Here is a 27553-nt window from a genome sequence, read left to right as displayed (position 1 = left end):
CGTCCCAGGTTGAGTATGTACTGTATGCACTTGTTTCGCAGCTCCAAATGCATTCCAAAAGCTATAAATTCATCCACCTATCAAAGACACGCAGCGGTGTAAGTCACGTAAGCCAAAAAAACTGAGACGAGACAACTTTAGAAGCATCCATTGACTTTACTTATAAAAGTAGACATAACATTTTTGGTACATACAGTATAGCATCTACATACAATAGCGGAACAACTAAAATAAAATAATATACAAAAAATTGGCATTTGTGCATGTAATATCTCATTGGGACTGATTTGTATGGGTTTGATATCAAAATAAATAATGCCTTGATACAGTGCCATTGCTTAAGAGAAAATGTTTGGTGGCTCAATTTGCAAGACTTGTCACACAAGGGTTAATGACAACTTCTTATGAGACTATGCATACATATTCAAGTATTTCTTTTCAAGCAAATCACTGGAATACTACAAATGTGTGTTGAAAATGTGTTATTGCGTATTTGTTTCCCTTTAAAAAGATTCATTGAAATGAATTGTTCATTTGCATACATGTAAAATACTGTCGAAATAACAGTGAAGATAAATTGCGAAGATAAAATGGCAGAGAGTCTGGAAACTGGAAATAGGAATGTTATGGTACAAGTATGTGACACCTTAAAACATGCAAGACTGTTCTTGCCCAAAGTCCAAGATGATTTGGTTAGAGTCAATATTTTGTGATGTTTCCTGCCTTCCCTTGCAGCGCTATCTCGAATGATAGCAAAGGCCTTCACATTCATTCTCCAGGGCACCGAACATGATTCTTGAACAGCCAATCCTGTTCAGAGATTTCTCCAAACGAGCAGTATTTTAAAATTGTCTTTTGAATACAGTCTTGTTTTTCCTAAAACGGAAAAACGTATTCGCAAACTCCTTTTGAGATTTGCAGGTAGCACCAGAACGTTATCATTTTTAGCAGTTCATAAAAAATAGTGCTGTTTAACATCACTCCTTGGCTTTGCACGGCCAACCATCATTTTTCTCCTTTCATATCTTCGGTTTTCATGCCACAGGGTGACACTTTAAAGGTGCAGAAAAAGGACTCTAACGTTGATAAATGTATTCCTTAAAAACAAGACATTCGAAAAAGGGTGCAAGCGAAACAGAACCATAATTGCTTTTGCAGACTGCAGATTTTTGGTGCAATCTTTCAAGTTCCTCGGTTTCAGTTCTGGACGTCTCCGTGATGTTCACCAACACTGCATGAAACTCTCTTGCTGCGTGGACCACCTCATTACATTCGCTTTCAGTGTTAACTCCGTAACACAGAGTGTTCATAGTCTGGTTTTGACAAAGACGGCGAGTGGCATGATTCTTGAAAAAAGTGCCTCTACTGACCAACACCTGGGGGTATAATCCAATGTTTGTTGCACTTAAGAAGCAACCGCTTTCGGTAAGTGTTGATCTGGATGTATGGAAGGACGTCTGTCAGGGAGGGTAATGAGGGGTCTGTGTAAATCGATCTGCTCCCTCTCTTGAACTTTCTCCAGCTCTCTCCTGAACTTTTTGGCGAGCAGGATGGAAGGGACCCCTCTCCTTAACCTCTGGGCATCCTTTCTTTGCCACACTTCATATTTGGAATACTTCAAACCAAGAGGCCTTCTTGTGATATCCTAAAAAAAACAAACAACATCCCTTTCAAGACATTTTCATATTACATTATTTTTGCATAAGCATTTAAATTGTTTAATCCAACTGCTAGCAGACATAATCTAATAGCTGCGTAGCATGTCACTCTTTGTTGCACTACCGTCCCAGTACAGTAAACACATAACTGACCAACATCAGACTAGACACACCAAATGAGGATTTGGAGAACAGCTAAAGACAACCTTTCCAGCCTAATGCTCTCAGGCTGAGCGGGCCTTCTGATTGGCTCATGATACAAATGTACTGTTCTCAAGTGTGGGACTAACTATTGTGTTGTTGGGTTGTTTGTTTTTTGTTGTTTTGAAATCCAAGGCATGGCCAGCTGGCCTACTGTCTTGCCAACGCTTAACATATTTCCATGCCAAGAGCACATGGCACAAAAATTTGCCAGAATGCGGCACAACACTTGTACTTGTTTCGGTGCTTTGAGTAATGACATCATTCCAATCGCCTTCCAATAAAGTTTTATGGCATTACCATGAGTTTTGTTCGTGAACCTGCCTGCATCGATGTTGATAGTAAATCATCTTCAATGCATTCTGCACGTTTTCCACATTGCAATCAGCAATTCCAAGAAACCAGACATGGTTAATATTGATTTCAGTGTGATAAAATAGGATTCTGTCTGACTAGCTGTCTAGCCTCAGTCTGTGTTTGTGGGTTCAGCAAAATCATTGTGACTAGGGGTGAGGGGAGATAAGCAGCTTGATGTACCTTGTGAAGAGCCTGTGACACTGGGAAGATCTGCAGGGATGTGGAGGAAACATCCCGCTCGGACTTCGCAGGTTTCGCGCAGTACTGCTCCAGCAGACGCAGCTCGCAGCTCCGAAAGCAGCATTCCTCCACTATCCCTCTCTGTTGACGGCGGCTGTTTGATCTGCTTGGCCTGCCTGGGTGGGGGAAGAGAAGGTAAGCGATGAACACCGGGTTTCCCCTGGAAAGGAACCAATGCTACCAATTCACACCCTATTGTTTATATTTCACCAAATCCCACATGTGGTTGTCGGCATGTTCCTAGGATTTCTGAAATTTGAGACGGCATGAACAGATCCTTCCGTCCTGTTTTTTCTCCTGCTAACCAGTGTTATAAAGAACCTCACTTTAAAGCCAGGACTTTAAACAGTTACGAACAACAGCGCACTGCAGAAAACCAAATATTGTTTTATTTTCCCAGGGATGTGTGAATAGCTATCAAAATGGATCCTGTAACCTTGCCATTTGCCTACTAAACAAAGATAAAAGATAAAGAACAGCAGGAGAGGTACAAAAGGGGGAAGTCCACAGTCATCTGATAGGAATAGAACAGAAAGAGAGAGAGAGAGAGAGAGAGAGAGAGAGAGAGAGAGAGAGAGAGAGAGAGAGAGAGAGAGAGAGAGAGAGAAAGAGAGAGAGAGCAACCTTAGTGCCGTCTTTAATACTAAATGTCAAGGAAAATCTGCTGCAACAAATTTTTATTTATGCTTTTGGCAGAAGCCTTTTTCCAAAGCGGCTTACAGTGCATTTAATCTATACATTTATTTTATTTTTTATTTGTGTGTTCCCTGGTATCAAACCCATGACCTTTGACATAATTGGTACCAATTGACCAACAGCAAAACAGTTTACATTAAACAACATTTAACACTTAAACCAAGTAGACTTGACATGCCCTTTGTGATAGCTATCGACAATGATGCAAACATACAGAACAAAGACATTCACAACATAAATGTATGTGTTTCTTTAAGTTTATATTTCCTGACAGCTATCATTATGAAAAGTTACACTTACTGATATAAAAGCCGTGGTCTCCACACACGAACTGCAAAGTGTCCACTAGTTCACCACCGCACAGTGTCTCTGTCATTTCTCCTTGATATGTGTACATTGACAACAACAACAGCATGAAGAGGATTCTCGGTGAGGACATCTGTAAAACGAAAACAATGTGTGGGTCAGTCGTAGTAAAATCGTATTACTCAAATTGTGCGCGTAACGAAAGGCCCACTAAGGTGATTGGGTTCTTTTTCAAGGTTGGGAAAAGGACACTGAGCATATGATACAACAAAGTTCAATGTAACTGATGAGACGCTCCATTGTCCCTATCAATGATACAATCAAGCAAAAGTATCCATAGTTGACGATTTCATGCAAAACTAAAGTTTATCCAAAGTTTAACATTCTATCAATTTGGTAACGCAAAAATGTGCGTTTATTAACAACTGTCTTTGTGTGAATGAAAGCATGCAAATATAAAAACATGCTAAAGATAGTACTGTTAAGACTCTAATCATGTCATTATCACTTTTCCTTACCGTTGTTCGGCACGTTAAACAGAATAGATGGTAAAAATCCATGTTGTCCGTTTGTGGAAAGAGACTGTTGTACTGAAGCGTTGCTTTTGTTTAATTTCCAGTCTATTGCATATCTTAGAGTGATGCTTGCGGCTGTCTCAAAGTTCAGAGGACAGGCAATGGATATGTAGTGAGAGGCAATTTATACTAACACCCGCCCCTCTCACCCCCAGCACAGTGTGCGCTTGCGCACGTAAGATCTGGAGCGTCTTTTTCTCAAAAAGCTTTGATTTTAATTGAAAATCAATTAATACGCTGTATTCCAGATATGAGAGCCCATTTATATTTAATCAGAAAAAATAACCTAGTCAAACTTAACATCTACCATACTTCTTTTTTTCATGTATTTTCTTATATGTAATTTTTTATATATTTATCTTTTTTTGAAAGTTGCCGCTCGATTCGTAGCAAACGATTTATCTTTATCCCCTTTGATTCTTGCTTCATAACGTAACAACGAAAAGCAAATTAGTTAACCTATTTTAGGAAACTGGTGTTACGCATAGTTACAAGAATATTGTGAAAGTAGCGCGCACTACTGGTTATTCTTTGAACGCACACTCGGCTTGAGTACCTGTTCACCAAATGACGATGCGCATTCTTAGTCAAATAGCCCTGTTTTAAAATACCTTTTGGCAACAGGTCAGCCCCAGGAATTTTAATTGAGGGAACATTCTTGCTTCTCACCATAACAAAGGGGGTTGCATTCCAGTGAATGCAGACAGACGTAGCGTGCTTAAATTTCACTCTCAACTGTTGTTTACCCAGTGTGTGTGTGCGCGCGCGAGAGAGAGACTTAAGGTGTTATCTTTTCCTTAAACTCGTATGCTATTCATGACTTATTATTCAACACAGATGCAATGTTTTCTGCAGGATTTATATTTTACAGACCCACATGTTGCATTGTGTTGCATTTGCTGCCAGTTTACACAACTGAATCAAGTTGTGAATGTGACATTGAATGTAACAAACACACAGCCTATTAGGGAAAAATGCATTAAAACAGACGAAACAGCTGGCAGGTGTATACAACTGGATGAAGCATATTGAAATTTACAATCAGTTCTCAAAAACCTAGGAAAAGTTGTGAAGTATTTATTGATATGAATGTTTTTATGAGCTTTTAAAATGGCACATGAGTATTTTCAAACACCATAAAGGTAAATAAAATGCTAACGTTATAAAGTGGAAATGGGTGAGCAGTGAACATGTCCTAACATGCCTCAAACTGGACATGATGGATCTGTAGCAAAAACACATCCATTGTCTGCCTGAAAAAGCATATGTAGCCTAATGCAATCATTTTACTGGTAAAATATTTCATGGGAAATAGTTTGACTTAAAGACTATATATACTTAATTACTTAAACAATGTATTATTTTATTACTGTCAATTATGCCCTTATGTACCATAAGATTATATATTTGCAAATAGACTGGCCCAACATAATAAAGCCTCACCTGTGATAATGTACTAGATAAGGCTCCAGTCTGCAAATCACATTCTTTATAGTGTTTGATATAGTTAATAAACACATTTTGGTATTTCCTTGTGTCATGGCACGTGGCACACTCTAGTGGCAAAAATTGATACAGCCAGGGTAAAACTTTACTATTAGTGTAATCTGGTTACACTATGGCAATGGTAAAATAAATAAAAAATATGAATTTACTTTGAAAATACTTTTAGAGGAAATAGATTTGTAGAACATTACAAGATTAAATCTGATATCTAAAAATCAATAAAAAAGTGGATTTCCTTGTGGAGTATTATCATATATTTTGCCGTCTGGTGTGGACTTTCAGACATTGTAGATGCATAAACTGTTGTCCTCAGAAGCACTATGAGATTGAAGAGTCAAGGGCAAAGGGAAGCTGGCGTGTGCTCTTGTTTCATGTTCCCACGGCATATATCCACACATCTGGCCAGAAGGCAGTCAGCTTTTATTTATAGTACTTAGTAGAATGACAGCCATTTTTTCACTTTGTAATGAATACCTTCCTTTTTATATACACCCATAATTCTTGATCTTTACTTAAGGATGCTTTTAGACATTTACTGGATTAATTAGAGGTCAAGAGAAAACCTTTAAGTTCTTAAACTTTTTTTTAATCAATTTTAAGGAGAAACATCCTTCTAAGGTCACAGATCGTCACTGTTATGATATCTTATGTAGTGTTGTTGTATTATATTATATTATACACTAAACAAATGCTGTAATGTTATTTTTAAACAACATAACCCACCAAAACCTACGCGTTGGGTTAAAATAATCCCAGAAAATGTTTGTATTTGATCCAACAATGGGTTAAAACAAACCAGCATTTTGGGCTGAAACAACCCTTCATAGGTAATCATCCCTTTAAGACTCAACGCTCTGTTAAAAAAAACAGCATTTTTTTTTTTGGAGTGCATTATATTATATATTCCTACATTACATTAGGCTATTATTACATTACAATAGCTATTATATAATATATAATATATTAATTATAATAGACAATTAAGTATTCTACAACAATAGTTATGATATGGTTATTATTGTTCTTTATTTTTATCTGTTCTGAAAAAAAAATGAGAATAATAATTGAGATTGCATGAACAGATGTGTTAAACAACAGGTCATGTGTGGCCAATAATGTTAACCAAAAAAAGTATTTTTCAATGAAAGAAGATAATCTAAATATCTACATTGTATTTTTCTCATTTTTTAACATCAAACATTGAACAGAAATCTACTACTATCCCAGGAATATAATGTGAAACAATTTAAAGAAGAACTTTGCAAAGGAAGAGTTGCGTACAGTCAGTTTCTTCCAAGCAGTTTGTAACACTTAAAGTAAATAATATTTTGGCAAGTAGGACACCAATCACTGGTTTGTGTGGGGAAAACTTTAACAGCATTGAAATTTAAGGCAGATTGGATCTGTTATTCTGGATCTGCATTACTTTTTCAAAAGCTGGCTTATTGCTGACATAACCTAACCAAGCTCCTTCAGCTGCATTTATAAAAACAGTTCTGGTATTTAACCATAGGTTTTCTCATGGAAACAAGATACGTATGTGAAGCTGAAAAACATCTGCTCATTGATGGTCAGCCAGTTCATGAAGCAGGTGGGAAATCGGTCCACCCGGCTAGATGCTGAGTATGTCGAGTTTGAGGAAGCAGAGGAAATGTTGAATTTATTCATTCATGGGATTTAGCTGTAACATTAAATGCTTCACATGCATCGCTGAAGAAGCCATTGTAACATCAGGGTGCCAACTTGCTATATTATGTTAAAAAATAATAATGTATTACTACATTTTCTAAAAAATAATGTAAAACCTAAAAAAAGGAACTTAAGAACAGAATGAAGGCAAGAATAAATGAAATAAATGTACACTTATGTGAGGATGCATTATATGAGCATCAGCACGTTCAATAAAATAAATAACAGCAAGTTGATATGGGAATATTTGGTTGGTCAAAAAGGTGTAATTCTATCCTTCCCCTCATTTCTTAATATGGAGCAATGGGAAATATAATAACTCAAAACAAAAAAGACAAATGCAGAGCTATGCTTTCCTTCAATTTACAACTGAACACTTCAGTTAAGATAACAGATCAAAGCGCCAACAAAAGCCAGGCCAAGCTAATTATTATTATGCTTCTTTTAACAGTCAAGAGAATATTTCATCTTTTGAAAATTGTGGATTTAGTTAAGATAGATAAGTTAAATATACTGTGTGCCAGAAACATGTCTTGGTAAATAAGGTCCTGATAATGAAATGCTTTTAATAAATTACACATTTCACATCACCTGCATTGAACTGTTGAGTGAAGACACATGTTAAGGCACCAACACATAACATCACAGAATGAGATTCCTTGAAGAAACTCACACTTGCTCCCTATTTCTCTCTTTTATATGCAGCATCTCTCACAAACATGCAAACAAACAAGACAACAAAAGAAAAAGGTTCGTCCAAAAAAAAAAAAATTCAAGTTTCTCTCAACAGTAATAATGCAGACCTATAGTTAAGGTAAAATTTTAAAATGTGTATATTTTTCCACCAATCAAATTACTTTGGGTTGTTAGTGTCGAGCTGAAAGAGATCCAGCATATCAAGCATTGCTTGTCTGATATTGTTTCCAAACCGATGAGAGTCCTGAAAGAGGAAAAACGATTAAGAGAAAAGCTAAATGACTGAAACAACAGTAATAAAGTGCAATAAGCAGCCTGTATATTCTATAATTGAATTTCAATTATGTTCTTACCGTCTCTGGACTGGAACGCTTGGAAGAGATGTGGAAATTGATGAGGTTTTCTCCGACAATCACATATGCCACACCATAACCATCATCAGCAACCTGCCATAATAGAAGCATGAAAACGTTTTATCGGATAAACTGTAAGATTATATAACTCTTTAGAAGATCCTTATATTAAATACTATCAAATATTATAGCATTTTCATACAAGGAATTATTGTTACAGTTGGTTTACATAAACAAAAGACTCACCGGTCCGAACCCCCCTCCGCTTGTAACATACTCAGGGTGTCTCACCAGGTCAAACAGCTCCAGCTGCTGTAGAGGAGTTTGACTGGTGGAGAGTTTCCAAGGCTCTGATAGCACCTGCATGGAGCAAGACATTTGCATTTAAATAATTTGTACTTAATAATAACAGTAACATCATCCTAAGATTGCAGTGGCAGACACTGTCATTAATTTTTAGATAATGTTTCGTGTTATTGGTTCCCACTAGCTTTGTAAGAGATAAGATATAGTTTTTATGCCACCACAACTGGGTGATTCTCGTGAAATTAGACTTGTGAGGTGTCATGAAACATTTTAATAAAAAAAGTAAATGCTATCAAAAAAAGAAGCATACAGTTACAAACAACTCTTCATGTACAATTTTGCACATGATTTCAAATGACATACAAACCAGTTTTAGTGTTTTTTCAACATTTAAGAGTAAAATTTTCATTACCGCAACGTGTCCATGACTGGACTCGTGTTCTTTGACATGGAAATATTTATAATTAAAAAAATCTAAAAAAAAGCTTCAGTGCATGTTATACTATAGACATTTACCGTAAAGAAACATGTGGTATGTGGTGATCATTGGTAAATGTAGAGACAATAATAAGGAATATAAATGTGTCCAAGACCAATGTTCTAATCCTCCGCAACAATTTTCAATCATTGTTTAAGCCAGTGCTTCTCAAATAGTGGGGCGGGACCCCCAGGGGGGGCTCGAAGCGACACCGGGGGGGCGCGCGAGACCCCAGGGAAAATACTTTTTCAGGAAGTGATTTTTCACTTATTACACCCCAATCCGACATATTACACCCCAATCACGCTGATAAGCCGCTTGAGTTTTTATTATTATTTATTCATTATATTTAAATTAATTTTTCAGTAATTAAGGCAAAACACTGGATACAAGAAGTGTGCATTTGTTTTGAAAATGCATGCTTTTTAATTTAACAAAAGTAAAAGTAACAAAAACAACACCACACACACAGAGTAGTTGAAGACCCCTGGTTTAAGCCCTCAATGAACTAACATTTTCAAAAACAAATAGTTGGAAGGGACATAATTGACTGTGACACTCAAGATGGCTACCAGGTAAGCAGTTCTTATTTTTGCTCTTCAGATAAAAGTAAAAATGTTGTTTGTCATAGTACCTAGACAACCTTTTAGTTCTCATTACTGAAACATGAGTTTGTAAATGCATATATTTAATGTAATATCAGGTTGCGGTAATGATAATTTTTAATAATGATCATCTAAAAAATTAAAAAAATTCTATAGGAAATATATTTTTAAAATCCTCTCAAATAAAGGTTATAGTAAGTTCAGACCTTAATCTTATATGTGCAAAATAAAAATTTGCTTCAAGGGCTTTTTAAAAATTCTGATGCTGGACATCTTCTTAATCTGGATTTCGTGAGAATTACCCAACTGTATTATTGACCCTGTTACATTTACGCAAAACAAAGCTTCAAATAAAAAAAACCTTTTTATCATTTATTCATCATGTCACCAGGACACTAAGCTTGGAATTTTCTTCAGAATGTATGTCTTTAAACTAAACAGCTTAAATAAATAAAAAAAACGCACCTCCTGGAGAAAAGGAGAGTCCTGCCCAAGATATTTAGACACTACGTAGAGGCAGAAGAGATGGCGGTCAATGCCTTTGCCAGTCATTGCCAGTCTGTACATTTGCTGGTGTTTCTCAGCAGCCAGCTTCAGTAAACCGAGTTTCTGTTCTCTCTACAAAAAGGTGAGCAAAACAATTACAATTTGTTTCTCAGTGAATCCCTTCAAAGAGTTTAAAGCACTACTGTATATTCTGTACGCTACCGTGTCGTTGTTGACCATGGCACGAACAAAGGCACACGACTCCATGGTGCAGGAGCGCACCGTTTCTGTTCGTCCTTCTTTGAATAAACGTGTCATTGATGCCTCATAAGTCAAGCAAAACTTCCCTTTGTCCTAGTCAGTACAATAAAAACATTAATATCATTTTTCAAAGAAGGAATCCAAGGTATCTTTTGAAAAAGAAAATTGTGCATCTTGCTGATAATTTTTTTTTTTTATATTTTATGTCTCCATAGAGCTCACTTTAAAATGGGCCAGTTGTAGTGCAAGCTGAATAAAGGCATCTGGACTGGTCCTACACTTCTTGATCAAGCCTTTTCCAAAGTCACTGAAGGGGATGATGTGAGAGTCCACATCATCAGCCAAAGCCTCAGCCACAGACAGAGAGTTGGTGATCATCGTCTGGCACTGACATTACAATACAAACCCAAAAGACAATGTCATATACTCTTTACCAGATAAAAAGTTTATTTGATCCACACAATTTCTGCTGAGTGTATTATACAAACACTGACCTCAGGTGGGATACTCCACTGGAGCCTTTGAGGTCCTGGGAGATGAGGGTGAGGTTCTCCTTTACAGTGACCATCTGCTGCGTAGCCCAGCTTAACAGGGTCCATCGAGAGCACATGCTTTATGAAAAATGTAAACAAGGTTGACATTACATGCAGATGTAATTATTATGGTAAACCAGAATGATAAACATAGGCAGAGTTTCAAGTTTGTGGTTGGGGGCACCTACTGGCAAACAAGGGTACTGCATGCTTTGAAATTAGCGAGAGAGTGCGGCTTCCATGTTTTTAAATATGGTGTAAATGAATTAAAACTATTTTAGCTTCAAGTTGCTCAGTCTATCCATTTAAATATTAAGATTATACAAATAAAATATGAATTATCATATTTCTATTCATAAATGGCTCAACAAAATCATAAGTGACTCTGGTCTTGGGGGGCAGTGCCCCCCTGCCCCCCAAACTACACCTATAATGATAAACAGGAATTACCAGTGAAAGACTAACTTAATATTTCTGTGTACTGTAAATAGATGTGTGCGTGTTTGTGTGTAGATACCTCCCAGAGGTGGCCAATGATGGGAGCATCAGCCCAGCTATGTTCTGCATTAATGCCCATTGTTCCATTCTTGAAAATGATCAGGTTGAAGGACTTATCAAACCACCTACGGAAAATAAGCATTAATTCAAAGTAAAACATGTGAAGTAACTTCAAGTCAATACATTTTGTGAAGTAAAGCACTGATATTTAAACTTTCTCAAAAGGTGCATGCAGGAATGTCTCTCCTTACTCACTGCTGTGATTTCTTCCTCACCTGTCATAACATTTCCCGTGGAGGAGGGATTTGGCGTAGCGGTCCAGGGACTTCACAGGATCGTTTAGATCATAGTGCTGCTCTGTATCATCCAGAGTAACAAAGAAAGCAGCCTTCTCCACAGCATCCAAAGACTGTTTGTTCCTGCCGTGTCTAAAGTATGCATTACGGGCACACGCCCAAGGCACTCTGAAAGACAATTTAACTGGCTGAATACGAATCTAAAATAGTAAATTTAAGTAGCATGATGGTCCTGGTGGGTGTGTCTTTTGAATACCTGTTTCCTGCAGTAAGGGCAGCGAGGTTTTCTTCTCCAGGCTGCGGCTCTGACGTGTCCATCAGGATTCTCTCCATCTGCTGCTCTATCTCCCGCGGCAAAAGCAGCCGTCCATCATAGAAAAGCCACACTTTAAAGTAACGGCCCCGGTGAAACACCGCAATATGTCGGCTGTCAGACACGTGTTGAACAGAGTCTGAAATAAGAGAAAGAAAACACTCACTGTATGCCCCATAAAGTGTTTACTTTAATAATTTATAGTTGGTAAGTAGTTAGCCAACATTTTAAATAGTCAAATGATTATAGTGTAAATGTACTGTATGTCCTAATAAGACCAAAATAATCAAAAATATAAATAAATATTTGGGTGAAGGGGGTTGGGAGTAACATGAGGATTGTTACATTGAAGGTGGCTGAAAGCTAATATATGAATGAACAAATATGAACTATACATGCTTGATACATGCAATAAAAGAAATCTCTAATGAGACACAGACATATGCTTGATACATGCATTCAATGAAATCTCGGATGTGACACAGAGCTTTGAAAGAGCACTCAGTTTCTGGATTTCTGAGGCAGTGTTTTGTGGCATGCAACAACTCAAAATAAAAGGGCACCTAAAGGTGTTTGTGTTAGTCGATCTAAAAGTAGTATACCTATATCACCTGTAGGGTTGTAACGGTATACCATTATGGCGGTATACCTTGATATAAACTTTTACGATTATCATACCGTAAACATTTGCTTATACACGGTTTTGGAAAAAAATAAAGCAGATCTCACCTGCGCTACTACGCACATGCAACTTCATTCGGCGTGACAGCTAAACTTCACTCGCTAATGTACAGCAGAGAAAATGTAAGAGACTACAATTTCTATCCTCTATCCCCTACCAGAAAAAAGTTAAAATCTACAGTATGGGAATACTTTGGGTTGATTAAACTTAAGCTGATTACACTTAGGCCATATAATAAAAACTATACATTTCACTCACTATATGATGATGTGAACAAATTAATATATCCAGAGCAGCTCTGAGAGATTTAAATGAGTATTTTATAATTTTATTTAAAAGAATAAAATGAAAAGAATCAAAAATGGTTAAGAATCAAAGTTTACTTTTTTCAAAAGTGTATTTTTTAATATATATATATATATATATATATATATATATATATATATATATATATATATATATATATATATATATATATATATATATATATATATATATATAATAATCGTGAAACTGTGATAGTTTCTGAGACGATTATCATACCGTGGAAATCTCATACCGTTATCTAATCTAACAATATATTACCAAATAAACTAATCGAGAAATTTGAAGAACATTTCCATAAGCAATTGTAAGTAGGGCTGTCACAATGATTAAATAATCACCTTCTCGCGATTGTTTGACCTCATCACAATTATTTCAGATCACCGCAATGATTGCACAGCTCTTTAAAAAACACAAGGGGGAGCTGTAGCACCTGTATAAACTACACCATATCAGATGGTGCTCTGTTCTGGAATAGTCTGTTTATTTCAATTGCATTTTTAGACACTTTATTGTGTTTATGTCTTATGAAGAATTTTCAGTTTTTGAATGATATATTAATTTAATTAATATTTACTGGCAAGTAAACCTTGCAAAGGATTTAATTCAAATCACAACAATGTGTGGAAATTATTTAGTCCTAAAACAGGCAATTCATTGTCATAACTGCCAAATTTCATAACCGTGACAGCCCTAATTGTAAGGCTGTTTTTCATAAGCTTGTTATCTTTTCCATCTTAACGATAATGGAAAGCATTGCAGTTCATTCCCTGTGTACAGGGAACAATTGAATTCGGGGCAAATACAGTGTCAGTGCTCAGTACCTGTTTCTATGCCTGGGATGCGACTTGTGTTGAACATACGCTCATATTGGGACGAGCACATGGGGATGGTGTTTTGAAGCATAAGCTGTGAAGGAGAGAGGAAGAAGTCAAATAAAAGATGGAGGGAGGTACGGTTTGGGGTTTAACAAACCCTACGGGATAAGAGGTGCCACAAATCACTCCTGTGTGGACCTGAGAGAACTACATCATTAGGAAACAACTAGAGCAATGAGGATCCTGGTCAGAAGAATTAGCAAAAGAAAAACACAAAATTAAAGGCAGTGAAATGAACAGAGAGGAGATTTAAGCAGCACTGCCCAGCGTCACCAGCTTGTCATTACAAAGTCTTAGCTTAGCTAATGCAGGGATTTCAACCTTGCTCCTGCAGAGTCACTTTCCCACAAGGAAAAGCACCATTCCTAATCAAACAGCTAACCAAACCTCGGTTGTAGCTAAACTCTGCTGGACTGTGGGTCTGCAGGGACAGGACTGAAAAATCCTGTCCATGAAAATAATGAAAATGTAATGAAAAACTGTGCCTATTATTTAGCGAATGGAAATCAACTGATGACACGTGGCCAGAGGAAGAAGTTGATCTATTGTGTACAGACAGTCTATTCTTACCCCTCTCCTGACCTGGGATGCGGCATGTATTAAATAACCGCTCCCACTGTGCAGAACAGAGCGGAACGCTGTTCGCTAGCACAAAAAGCTGCATCATTATGAACATATCATCAGGAGGCATGAAACAGAAACATTTATATCATCAAATAAAAAACTGAGATCCATAATGACAGGTCAGGTCAGTTAGGGCACTCAACAGGCATTAAAAAAACAAAAGATTGCAGCATTTATTGCCACAACTACGGTCACAAAAAATTGTGCTATCTCTATTTCTTTTTATATTATTAGGACTCTAAATGGTTATCAAGTTCAGCAGCTATCTGCTCTGTCACCAAAACTGGCCAATTAATTTTTAGACAGGTCAATCATGATATAAGTAATGAGTACATCTGCAGCAGATTTGTTGTGATGTGAAGATGCGGTAAAAATATAGTAGTTTGTCTAACCGGCTTAATCTGTGCCCGGTCCAGTTTCCTCCTGTAAAGCATGATGGCATGAATGGCGTTACCAGCTCTCGCTGCTTGCAGATGTGTGGGAAAGACATACAGAAAGTCCTGTTCAGAGAAAAAAAAAAGATTTAGGGCCTATTTACACCTGAAAGTTTTAAAATGTATTGCTAATAGCACAGAAAAGCCAAAGCAACTTGAAACAAAACTAAATAAGGTAACAATAACAACATATCATATTATACATTTATACAAAAGAGACCTACACTGTTTGGCTAACAGTCTCTCTCGTTTGACTTTAATATATCTACGCACTACAAAAAGTACTACAGGTTGCATATGCCGTATAACACAAGATTATTTACAGTACCATTGCATAATAGTTGCTGTTAACCATGATTGGCCCACGACCTCTCAAATAGATATATTCTTCCCACCAATCACTGACCTGAAACACAAAGAAAAAGTGTGACACCAAACTAGGGATGCATAACGATTAATCGCGATTAATCTATAGCAGAATAAGTTTTTGTTTACAACATAAATGTGTGTGTGAACTGTGTATAATAACTATGTATATATAAATATGCACACATGCATAGAAATATATATATATATATATTTATATATTAAGTATTTATATACAATATATATTGCACATAAATATACAAATGTATATACACATGTAAACATTTCATAATATACATACATGTGTGTGCATTTATCTATACAAAGTTATTATACACAGTTCACACACATATATGATGTAAATACAAACTTTTATTCTGATATAGATTAATCATGATTAATCGTTATGCATCCGTACACCCAACATATGCAAGAACAGTAGCAGATCAGCTCTTTATTGAGAGATCATTTATGATAGTATGTTACAAATTTTGCTACACTGACATAATTGGTGGCCCACCAATACTTCAGTTTAAGGTACCACTGAAGTTTTGGTCCAAGGTTCTTTTGAAAGTCGAGCGCAAGACTCTCCATTCTTTGGTATTCCTCATCATTCAGGAGTGCCCGGACTGACTCAAGATACTACAGGTCACATTTAAGAAAACAAGACAGCAAAGCTAAAATTCACACATAAATTCAAATTCCTACTGTTATTAAAGAAATCAGTGTTAATTCAAATCCAAGCACAATGTTGGTTATGAGCTCCAGTAACTGTGGCTTTATTGATTTTAAATCAAAACTAAGCTAGTTTGGTTTTTCCAGAACCGTTTTAAAACAGCGTGCCATGCATGTTTTAGTAAGTTAACTCACTTTATTCACGCTATGCCACCAACCTCTGACGTCAGTAGATACTCACCTGAGTTAACTCTGAAAACAAGTGACCAAAAGGCACATTGAAAAGTCTAAATAAAAATCTAGCTATTGCTGCTGGCTTACTAATCTGATACTTACACATACAGTATACGTTAACAAAAACATTTTAAATCTTGTTACTGAATAACTAATGATTAAAAAATGACTCACTCTCCTCATCGTGTCCTTCACAGAGGGCAGAGGTAAATGAGGAAGTGAAGTCTGGAAGCTGTATAGCATTGGTGTTTGCATGCCCGAAAAAATCTTCATTAGTATCTGAAAGTCCAGAGAGATTTATTGGTTATAAACAACAAACAATGACACATGTTTAAACAGACAGGAAAAATAAGTAGATGGCAATAGGGCTGGCAATTAAAAATCAATTTCAGCTCTTATCAAATCCTGCAAATATTTTAAGATCTTTACGGTCCTTTATTCATGTCATATGTGAAGACCTAACCTGTGATAATTTTTTTAAAAGATTTTTGTATTCACAAAAAGTAGGCTAAATTATCATTTGGTTTGTTGTTAAACATTGACTTTATTCAATAAGCAGAATCGGAACGGATAAATAATACCCAACCCTAGTTGGCAAAGTGTGGGTCAAACATCTTTGATGGAGTGATTATAGTATACAGTTAAATATCCTCTAATTATTCTTAATAAAATACACACCAGCCAAAGCTGAATTTTCCAGGTCAATTTTCCCCGTGGCCCATTCATCCAGCCATGCCAGGACAACAGGCACTTCAGGACACTCCTCATGGTAAATATGATGCCAATCCACAGACCAGTGCCCACTATGACACCTCCAACTAACATCTGATTTTGATGAGACATGTACCTACTGGAGAAAGAAAAGCATAGAGTCGTCAATTCAAATGAAACACTACCTCCATCAAAAATAAGACTTTGTTCATCAAATACTTTCGATTCAGAAATTCAGAAATAATGTTTTCTTTGTAATAACCCATTAAGAGTCTAATGATAGAAATTTACAAGAAAACATGTCAAACAGTTTTTGCATCTGAGCTCTTCAATTAACCTCTAATATATAACTAAATATATTACCTCTAATATAAACATAACACGCTATATGTGAAACAAACATTTTTAAAATATCTTGAAAAAAATATGATATGGTATAGACATACCTGACTGGAAGATATTTTCCGAGTTTGACAAGCAAGCCTAAGGAAGGGTCCACTTTCAAATAATGTGCTCTTCCCATGTATCCTGCCATCACCAGCATGAAGCCTGGTGCACTTCCTGGGTACACCCCATTTAAAACCCCATTCTGTGACAATTAATAAATAAGAAGTTACCAAATCATGCATGATAAACATAATGACTTAAAAGCACAGATGCCAGATTTATCGGCTGCCAATATTTATTTGCTGATTTTTTTATTCATTTATAATGATCTGCATATCAGCTATAGCATTAAAAGGCCAATATAACACACTTAATGCTGTAGTTGCTCAGTGTTGACTAAAAATGTTACTTGTGCACCCCTATACTTTAGGCAAAAAATGACACAATCATTGCACCTTAAACTGGACAAATCTCTTCTTCCAGGAATGAAGACCGGACAAATAGACCTGCCGAAGAGCTTCGTGACTGAGCTGAAGGTCAATGCCATCAGGAGTCACAGTGAACTGAAAGGCCACCGCCTGATGAGCTTCTGCCATCCTGAGTCAGCACTAATAAGTCTGTGAAGAGTAATAATCTTCAGTACAGAATACATGACTGACACCCATTATATTAAAATCCTCTCATTTGCATAAAACTTTCACGAGCTAAAATTATTTTTGCTTAACCTACCAAAAAGCTTCCAGAGCAGCAACAGTGAAGCTGACCAATCTCAAGTTCAAATACACGCCACACCAGTTTCTTTTTACAGACCTTAACTAGACTAGTTATTACAAATGCGCATAACAGGGGCTACAGATCTGATGATGTAGCTGCCTTCCTCTCTCGATATATATTACATGCTAATATTAATTTGAACTTTAACTGCAAACAATATACAGTTAAAAAGCAATACCTTCTGGATGCACTACAGGTGTCTATTTACTTAATACATGTGGCTATGGCTAACCCGATGCGCTGTTATTATGCACATCGTGATGGTTTTATTTATTTATGTCCAAACTGCCATATGCTTGACTTACCGTCTTATCTGTAGATCACTTCTCCAGGAAAGACCTATAAGCTACATATATTACAATCGGACATTCATTCAGTTAAATATTACAACGGATTCAGTTGCAAGACGACGTTTTATCCCAGATTTTTTTCGAGTTCCGTTTACTTTAACAACACGAAGACTAAACCATGATAGCCCGCCCACTCTCCACCTCGTGTAAAATGTTATGACATGGCATATAATCTTTCAGTTGCACGCAAAGTGTATTCATTGATATAACTGTTGTGTGACACCTTTTTCAGTTTTAAATAGTACAGACTACATTATTTATATATTCATCGCACAAACAAAGATATTCGTATTATATAATAAATACCGGAAAACACAAAGCAAAAGGAAACAACCAATCGAAAGCCACATAAGACATCACGTGCTTCATGCATGACCAATACGGAAACGAATTTTGAGTGGATATTCCCATTGCCTTTGAAATGTCTTAACCACAAGGCTAAAAAATAATGTACTTTTTATTATTTCATGTATTAATACGTATTTAATTATTATATTTAAAAATATGAATAATGAACAGATGTTTCTAATGTGATCAACTCTGAACATACTTTAATACATAAATTAAGTCGCCAAGCACAACATCTGGAAAAAAGTTTAGCATGTTACGTTGACACCCGTTGACCATTGCCTTGACTTTGAGACGACAAAGGCTAGAGGATACAGCTACGGCTCAATCTCGCGAGATGTTGGGTTTAGGGGTAGGTTTGGGGCAGGATTAGGAAAAAAAACAGCAGTTCTGGATTAGAAAGGATACAGCTGCTACCTAATCCCGTGAAATGTTGGGTTTAGATTTTGGGGGGAAATTAGGATAAAACAAACAGCGCTCACGCAGCAGGATTTCACGAGATTTTTGACGTAGCTGTATCACTTCTAGCCACAACCCTTTGAGACAGCGAATCCCGCCTGTTCTGTAATCTTTACAGAAACAATGCGCGTGAACAGTGCGCGCCGCCGATGCTTGAGCTCGTTTCCACGTTTGAGAATGACGTCAGGAGACCTAGCGGTCAAGACGTTCCGAGATTTTAGAAACAAACAGTACAGTACCATTATGAAGACTCGGAGTCTCACCCGTTCCTGTAAAAGCCTCTTTGCCACTTTAGTCATTTGCAGTATTTATGCTGTAAATGGTAAGTTTCAATTTGTCAGAAAAATTCAATGCCTTTTTATTTATTATATTCTGTTTTATCTGCTTCTGCTTTAATAGTTTAAGAGACAGCTTTATTAAGGCACGTTTACTCTGTTTTCGTTTTATCTTATCTTATTATAGTTTTTTCTAGTCTAGTAAATAAAATGTGCTATTACAAAACTTCATTATTGTGCAATACAGTTACGCTACAGTTTGTTAATGTGTGAAGTTTATTTGTCGTTAATGGGCATTTTATTTAATTAATTTTGGATCCATGCCCTCATTTTCTGTTAGAAGAGTACATGAGACAAAACATAGCGGACATGGGTGAAAATAAGCTTGTTGTCATATAGGCTATATCAAAAAATGTTACTGTAACAAAAGCCATCTGTAATGGTAGTCATCAACTTTCATGTTGCATAAATAACATGTATGCATTTCTCACATTTATTTGTTTTGTGGAATTGTATTCCAAATAATCAAGATTGGCTCTTAATACGTCTAAACTGTCCAGATGATTTAGAAAGGTCTGAGCTATTGTTTAACAGGTTTTTAGGGAACTAAGATTTACACTCCATAGAAAATTTTAAAAAATCATATGGGATGCAAATCAGTGCATTGTTAAAATATGAAAAAAGTGGCAGTAATATTCAGTATATTTAACATTTCTTGCTCAAATATATATCCTAGAACTTATACATGTAATCTTAATGAGCTCAATGGAAAAACACGGGCCACTAGCAGACATGTTGTGTAACTTGTCGTTCATCTTTGAAACATGTGCAGTGTTCCCCGTTCTCGCCCTTTTAATGCAAATGCGCTGATCAGCCTAAATGAAACAATGAGTTCAGATGCTTCTTAACTAGAACACAAGCTGCATGTAATTAGTTTACTGCTTGTTGTTTTATTGTGATTGCTACAGAAATGTTTTGTTGTGTTCCACTTACATTCATGCACATACATGTAGCACAAAGTTATTCTTCTCCTGATCACGATCACTTTTGTCCTTTGTTTGAAGTGCATGTCTGCAGTTGAAGGTTCAACATCCACATTGGTTATGCTACTCACATCACTTATCTTTTGTACTCTCCTGATCCTGTTCACAAGCTTGAAAAGAATTCCTCCCCTGTTTGCTTCTTTTTATCTCGCAAAGCTTAATATGCAGGACCACATAGTCCACTGCCGAATTATAAAAATAAGAGCTAATTCCAGTCTAAGCTTTGTAATTCCATTCGCTCATGCTTATGTGTGTCTCCACAGGAGATTACTGCAAGGTGAACCTGTGTCATAATGGAGGAACTTGTGTGACTGGCATTGGACAAGATCCTTTCTTTTGCATCTGTGCTGAGGGATTTGCTGGAGATACTTGCAATGCCACAGAAAGCGGTCAGAAAACTACTTAATGTTCATTTAAATATCAGATCAGGTTTTCATAATCAACCTCACAGCCATATACTTGTTTTTCACTTTAGGTCCATGTAACCCAAACCCATGTAAAAATTATGGAACGTGTGAGGTGATCTCTAATTCCAGAAGAGGAGATGTTTTTAATGAGTATGTGTGCAAATGCCAACCGGGGTTCGAGGGTGTACACTGCCAAATCAGTAAGTTTCTAACTCTTTTTAGGTGTACAAAAACCTTTTATCATTTTTCATTAGGGATAGGATGGGTCATGATGGTCAACTAGATGACTAGTGGGCTAGTCATTTAGTTTTAGTTTGTTTTTAGTTAGTTTTTTTTACTAATTTAAACTAATTCATTAAAAATTCTTTCACTTTAAATAATGCATCTCAAGACCCCTGATCTTTGGTCCATTTTGTGCAGATGTTTTAAATACAAGAAAGCAAACCTATGTATTTCTAATAATTTTATAATATTAATAATTTTGAAAATGTGTGACTTTTATTCATCTTTAAAAACACATGCTTAGTATTTCAGGCTCTTGCATACACTTTTCACTGAATAATCACTACAGTTATCCAGTTAATCTCTAGCAGGGTTTTTGTGTAAAATCATTAATCCTCCCAATGTCTTAATTTGGAAGAAATGACTTCCAAGCACATGCGTTGTGTATATACTGTAATACAACCCCTGTGTGACGCAGTTGGGTTTTTTCATGTGTAAGCTTCTACATGATACATTTATTTTGGCTACGTATCCACAGCATAAATGCTAGATTTCCATTACTGCATGCTGTATCCTCTCTGTTTATAAGCTCAAGCTTATAAATGTGTATACAATGGCACTGGTGTAAATAACAGACACACCCAGGATGTTGAGCAGTCAGTAGTGGTTAGAGAGCACTTCAACCATAGTGAGTTTTAAATAGGCTTTGTTAACATGTTCCAGTCTGTACAAGTCTCCTTTCCTGAATGATTTTAACCTCTTGATACATGACGTTAACTAAAGTAAAAGGCATTTTACCTGTTTAGACTAGAGTGTAATGCTACATTATTAGTTATTGATTATTGTTGGCAATTTACCATAACATGTATGACCGTTCTGTTTTATGGCATTGTGTTTGTTGAATTTCAAATGGCTGACAAAAATGGTGATTTATATATTCTTTTTTTTATTATTTTCTATGTGATTTCATAGTTCATGGGTCTTTGACTTTAGATAAAAAACACTAGTTAGTGCTGACATAAAAAAAACTTTAAAGCCAGGAACAATCCCAACAAAGTGGCTTCTGTGCAATTTGGCAAGCCCTAATCAAGCCAAAGAGGTTTTATACTTAAAGGATTAGTCCACTTTCTTAAAAAAAATCTTGATAATTTACTCAACCCCATGCCGTCCATAATGTTGATTTCTTTCTTTGTTCAGTCGAGAAGAAATTAAGTTTTTTGAGGAAAAACATTCCAGGATTTTTCTTAATTTAATAGACTTTATTGGACCTCAACAGTTTACAGTTTCAATGCAGTTTAAAATTGCAGCTTCAAAGGACTCTAAACTATCCTAAACGAGACATAACGTCTTATCTAGCAAATTCATTGTAATTTTTGTCTAGAAAAATAAAAAATATGCACTTTTAAACCACAACTTCTCGCCTTGCACCAGCCGTGTGGCGCGCTAGCGCAACCTCATATAATGCGTTGTCTAAGGGTCACGCGTTACATATGTGAAACGCACATTTGCTTACCATTTTAAAAACAAAGACATTAATTAGTATCATTCCACATACACCAACATCGAAACGATCCTCTTTTTCCACACTTGTAAACACTGGGGCAGTAGTTTCGCATACGTCATGTGTGACCTTTCGACGTGATTGCGCATTAGGTGAGGTTGCGCTGACACGTCACAAGGCTAGTGCAAGACAAGAAGTTATGGTTTAAAGGTACACATTTTTTATTTTTCTTGGCAAAAATAAACTGAACTGAACTGAACAAAGAAAGACATAAACATCTTGGATGACATGGGTGCGAGTAAATTATCTGGATTAAAAAAAAAGTAGAGTAATCCTTTAAGAAGAACATCACAGTCCAGCCTTGGGGCCTAAGAAGATTCAATATTTCAAATTCATATTCAAACACTCAATGCTATGAAACTGGAGCTAAGCTAAATTCATTGCATACAAAGGCGGTGCAGAAAATGGTTTTGTTTTATTTGATTGTTTAAATTATTTGCCACATACCTAGTGAAGCTAGACTCTATTGTTTTAAGGTGAAATTTTGATTTGTCTCATGAGTTGAATCTGTCGACTGGAGTTTAGGGTTTTAAGAGATGGGTTGTTATATAAATTATAACCTTCTGCGACATTAAGTTTGACCTAGATTGATAAACCTGTTCTGGCAATCTGTGTATATGCGGACAGGTGTGCTTAAGTGCATCCATTCTGGCTTTAAGCAGTGTAAGGTTTTTACTTGTTTCTCATGTTCCACAATGGGGCACATCTTTATCGCCTTTGCAAAACAAAGATCATGGATTTGATTCATAGAAAAAAAACTTATTATATACATGTATAGATTAAATGCATAGTAAGTCACTGGATGAGGTGTCTGCCAAATGTAAAAATGTAATGTAGGTATATATCATAGCCTTTTTGAGTCATGATTAGACCTTACAAGTGTTAGAAATATGTGTTTTTAGCAGCAGAATTAATAATATTTCTGTAATACTTTTCCAGATTTTTTCATGCCTTTTATTTTTTGATTATATGCATTGGGTTGTTATATATTTGCATAGTATTCAGTAGTTTTTTTAATATCTATGATGCTTAGCATAGACACCTCTTGATTTAAGGTCTCTCATCTCTGAAAGCCATTGTTGATATTTGAAATCACCTAAACAAACACGCCCCTACCCCAATAGAATCTGGACCTTCTGTTAATAGAACCACCCGACATATGCGCAACCCAGGCAATGATGTCGGTTTGTAGACACGCACCTTACTGCTGATTGGCTCTAAGTGTGTTTTGATACTTGGCCTGACTCCCTTTTCCAAAGTGTTTTTTAAAAATCATGCACCCTGCCTTTAATGTAACTGCTTTACAGGTAGTTTGAAAAAGAGAAGTTTGCACCCCTAGTGGACATTGTGGAAACTGCGTTAATACTAGCTGATGAGCTTTTAAATGTATAATTCATTATTCACTCACCCTCATGTTTGGTGTTCTGCTGAACACAAGGGAAGATATTTTGAGTAATGTTTGAAACCAAACCATTTTTTGAGCACCGTTTTAGTGCTTCCTGGTGGTTTGACCTGACTTTGCCAAGTGAGGGATGTCCTCACGGCAACATTTTGAGATTGCTATGTTATTTTTGGTGTTCCTAAACAGATGTGAATGACTGTGCAATCAAGCCATGTAAGAATGGAGGCCTTTGCCGTGACCTGGATGGCGACTACAACTGCCAGTGCCCTTCTCCATATGTTGGGAAGCAATGCCAGCTACGTGAGTAAATGTTTTTATTCGTAAATGTTTTACCATTCTCTGTATTATGTTCAGTTTGGCTGTTCAGTTGTATAAGGCAATACAAATAAGGATGTACAGTATGTTCTACTTCAAGAGCTTTGACTCTTCTCTCTTTCTGTCTGGATGAAGTTCCCTTAAATATGGCTAGTATTTAAAGCAGGTGGCAATAAGCCATGCAACATTAAGCATGAAAAAAATATTTTATATGATGTTTTTATTTACTGCCATTTACTGCTTTTTATGGTGCAGGCTGTACATCTCTATTGGGAATGGAGAAAGGAGGAATCGTAGAGTCCCAGATCTCTGCTTCCTCTGCAGACTCTGGAATTTTAGGACTGCAACACTGGGGACCTGAACTTGCTCGCCTCAACAACCAGGGTATTGTAAACGCTTGGAGCTCTGCATCTCAGGACAAGAGCCCCTGGATTCAGATCGATTGATTTTTTTTGTCTTACATCTGATTTCATTGAATATATAGTATGTGACAAATGTATTCATTTTGTTGTACATACCTTAAAAACGTTCTATATTTTATTTCTGTTTATCAATTTTAGATCGATATGCAGAAGAAGATGCGTCTCACTGGTATCATCACCCAAGGAGCAAGTCGCATGGGAGTGGCTGAGTTTATTAAAGCTTTTAAAGTGGCATCAAGCTTCGATGGCAAAACCTACACAGTGCACAGAGCTGATGGCCAGAGAAGAGACAAAGTAAGAAACTTTAGCTTAACTGGTAAGCATGGTGCTTGCGATGGTCATGTGTTCAGTCCTAGGAAGACACATAAGTGCCAAATAAATAATTGAAAATAAAGTTATTTTGTAATCATCACACATTTATCTGATTCTGTTTTTTTTTTCAGGTGTTTGTGGGAAACACGGATAATGATGGAACCAAGATGAATATGTTTGACCCTCCAATAGTGGCCCAGTATATTCGCATCATTCCTGTGGTGTGCCGGAAAGCTTGTACTCTGCGGATGGAACTTGTGGGCTGTGATCTTAATGGTGATTACAGTGCAAATCCCTACTTTGAGTTTTCATTTCTGAGGCAAATACTAGAACTAGAGGTTTTGTTTGCTAAAATGCCCTCAATGACACTGAATCAAAATAGTTCTGAAATTGTTTTTTTTTTACCATTTACTTGGTTCATATTTGTCATTCTCATTGCTCCTAACATGACAGTGCACTCCAGTGCGTTTAGTTGCACAGATCCGCTGGGCATGAAGTCGCGTCTCATATCTGACACGCAGCTGTCAGCGTCTAGTGCCTACCGCACTTGGGGTATTGATGCTTTTACCTGGCACCCCTATTATGCTCGCCTGGACAAGCAAGGCAAGACTAACGCTTGGGCAGCAGCTAGCAACAATCGCTCAGAATGGCTTCAGGTGAGACTTACTCTACCTAATAGTAATATAAACGTTATGTTTAATTTGCTTGAAGCTGTTGTTTTGTTGTATTACATCTATTTATAGGGTTTAGTGTAAATAATGTGTGAAAAAAAATAAACCGTTAATGTGGCATTGGTTAAATTAGTTGCTTGAACACTATGATATTTATACATAGACATCTAAACAAAATAACTCTATTTTTTTCTTTTACAGTTGGATTTGGAGAAACCCAAAAGAATCACTGGCATCATCACTCAGGGAGCAAAAGACTTTGGAGTTGTGCAGTTTGTGTCAGCTTTCAAGATTGCGTACAGTGATGATGGTCATTCGTGGAACATCATACAGGATCAAACAACAAAAAAAGATAAGGTCACAGTAATAACAAATTTGAAATATAGCATTCAAGTCTTTATTTACTTAATTTGAAAAATTCATTAACAAAACTTATTTTCAACAGATTTTTCAAGGCAACATTGACAATAACACACCGAAAAAGAACTTGTTTGAGCCTCCCTTTTTTGCCAGATTTGTGCGCTTTTTACCCTGGGAGTGGCACGAGAGGATAACTCTACGCATGGAGCTGCTGGGCTGTGACGATTAGATAACCTGCTGCACTCTGCTTTTATCTGAACTCTCTTTTAGTTGTAGTATGATGATGACGTTTTTACATAATTCAGTTTGTATCGCTCTGTATTTTATTTTATGGATGATATTGGACTTTATATAAACACAACAAAAACTAAGGACTCTCTTGTCAGTTTTCTGACTGATATTAAAATTGTAGATTAACATTCAAAATTTCTGTTAGCTTTATGTTAATAATAATAATAACAAAGTTGATCATTTTAATGAGAAGTTAATGCTTTTGTAAAAACACATAAACATCAATGAAATTTGTAGCAACATAAAACTTTAGAAATGAGAACATGATGTATTTAGTTGTTTAATGCTTTGCGTTTTTGCATCATCACTTACCATTGATGTATTTCACAAGACATAATCTAATTTACAACAGATTGTAATTTACTAACAAGTATCTTTTATTGTTATTCCACAACCACTGTAACCAAGATAAAAACTGTTGCAAAATTTCCCTTATTCAACCTGTCTTAAATATTTTATGTGTATAATTGACCTCTTTGCACTACACTTGTTACATTTGAAAATGTTGATAAATCAGTTTCATGTTATTCGATGTAAACAACTGAAACCTTTTCAAATTAAAATTGTACAAACAGTTACTTTCTTTTGTTTTGTAACACACACTGTCTTTAGCAATGTCATTTATACATTTAAAAGTTCAGTATTCTTCTTTCATAAAATTCAAATAGAAGAAACAATCTACCAGAAGGGGTCGCTATGTATGAGCACAAAGCTATATAATAGGGCTCTCGGTCTAGCCTGCAGTAGTGTACTAGTGTTTCCCAACCAGGGGGCTCAGCAGGTTTCCATTTGAAATAATATGTTACATTGTTCTTTGATATCTAAAATATATAAGGTTTCTGGCTTTTTTAAGTGAAAAATGATCCAGAGACAGTTTTACATGTCCATTTACAACCCTAGGATTTGCCCTCAGAATGAAACGGTCTTTTCTGGATGAAGGCAAACTGCTGTCAGCGAGTCGTGTGTTGCTCAT

General features: G+C 36.3%; 3 protein-coding genes across 4 annotated transcripts; 1 reads left to right on the top strand and 2 right to left on the bottom strand.

The window, feature by feature from the left end:
• Positions 1–136: 136 nt before the first annotated feature.
• On the bottom strand, positions 137–4145 carry igf2a (insulin-like growth factor 2a). Its single transcript, XM_055208918.2, is given in 5 exon segments — positions 137–1450; positions 1452–1645; positions 2397–2572; positions 3453–3591; positions 3977–4145. Coding segments are annotated over 5 exon segments (639 nt in total). The 5' UTR covers positions 4019–4145; the 3' UTR covers positions 137–1362.
• A 2395-nt stretch (positions 4146–6540) lies between these two features.
• Positions 6541–18740, bottom strand: cpt1aa (carnitine palmitoyltransferase 1Aa (liver)). 2 transcript variants are annotated; one of them, XM_055208898.2, is made up of 19 exons: positions 18448–18740; positions 17824–17985; positions 17428–17570; positions 16949–17120; positions 16445–16549; positions 15866–16003; positions 15324–15401; positions 14954–15061; positions 13884–13968; positions 11997–12192; positions 11720–11908; positions 11464–11569; positions 10908–11024; positions 10636–10800; positions 10375–10506; positions 10132–10284; positions 8524–8637; positions 8278–8370; positions 6541–8168 (listed from the first exon to the last, which is right to left on the bottom strand). In XM_055208898.2, the coding sequence occupies exons 2-19, from the start codon at positions 17962–17964 to the stop codon at positions 8082–8084; spliced, it is 2322 nt and encodes a 773-aa protein (XP_055064873.2). In that variant the 5' UTR covers positions 17965–17985; positions 18448–18740; the 3' UTR covers positions 6541–8081. The 2 variants fall into 2 exon arrangements, with proteins under 2 accessions (XP_055064873.2, XP_073715325.1); XM_073859224.1 differs by lacking the exons at positions 16445–16549; positions 16949–17120; positions 17428–17570; positions 17824–17985; positions 18448–18740 and adding an exon at positions 16232–16259.
• Positions 18741–19418: 678 nt separating this feature from the next.
• On the top strand, positions 19419–27158 carry mfge8a (milk fat globule EGF and factor V/VIII domain containing a). The gene is made up of 10 exons (XM_073859223.1): positions 19419–19621; positions 20881–21006; positions 21093–21224; positions 24396–24509; positions 24780–24967; positions 25091–25240; positions 25390–25534; positions 25712–25914; positions 26131–26286; positions 26375–27158. Exons 1-10 carry the CDS (start codon positions 19423–19425, stop codon positions 26516–26518), a joined length of 1557 nt encoding a protein of 518 aa, XP_073715324.1. The 5' UTR covers positions 19419–19422; the 3' UTR covers positions 26519–27158.
• Positions 27159–27553: the final 395 nt, after the last annotated feature.

Source organism: Misgurnus anguillicaudatus, chromosome 21 (genome assembly GCF_027580225.2).
Source record: "Misgurnus anguillicaudatus chromosome 21, ASM2758022v2, whole genome shotgun sequence".
Classification (NCBI taxonomy): domain Eukaryota; kingdom Metazoa; phylum Chordata; class Actinopteri; order Cypriniformes; family Cobitidae; genus Misgurnus; species Misgurnus anguillicaudatus.
Note: the sequence above shows the minus strand (reverse complement) of the source record. Positions and strands in the feature narration are given on the sequence as shown.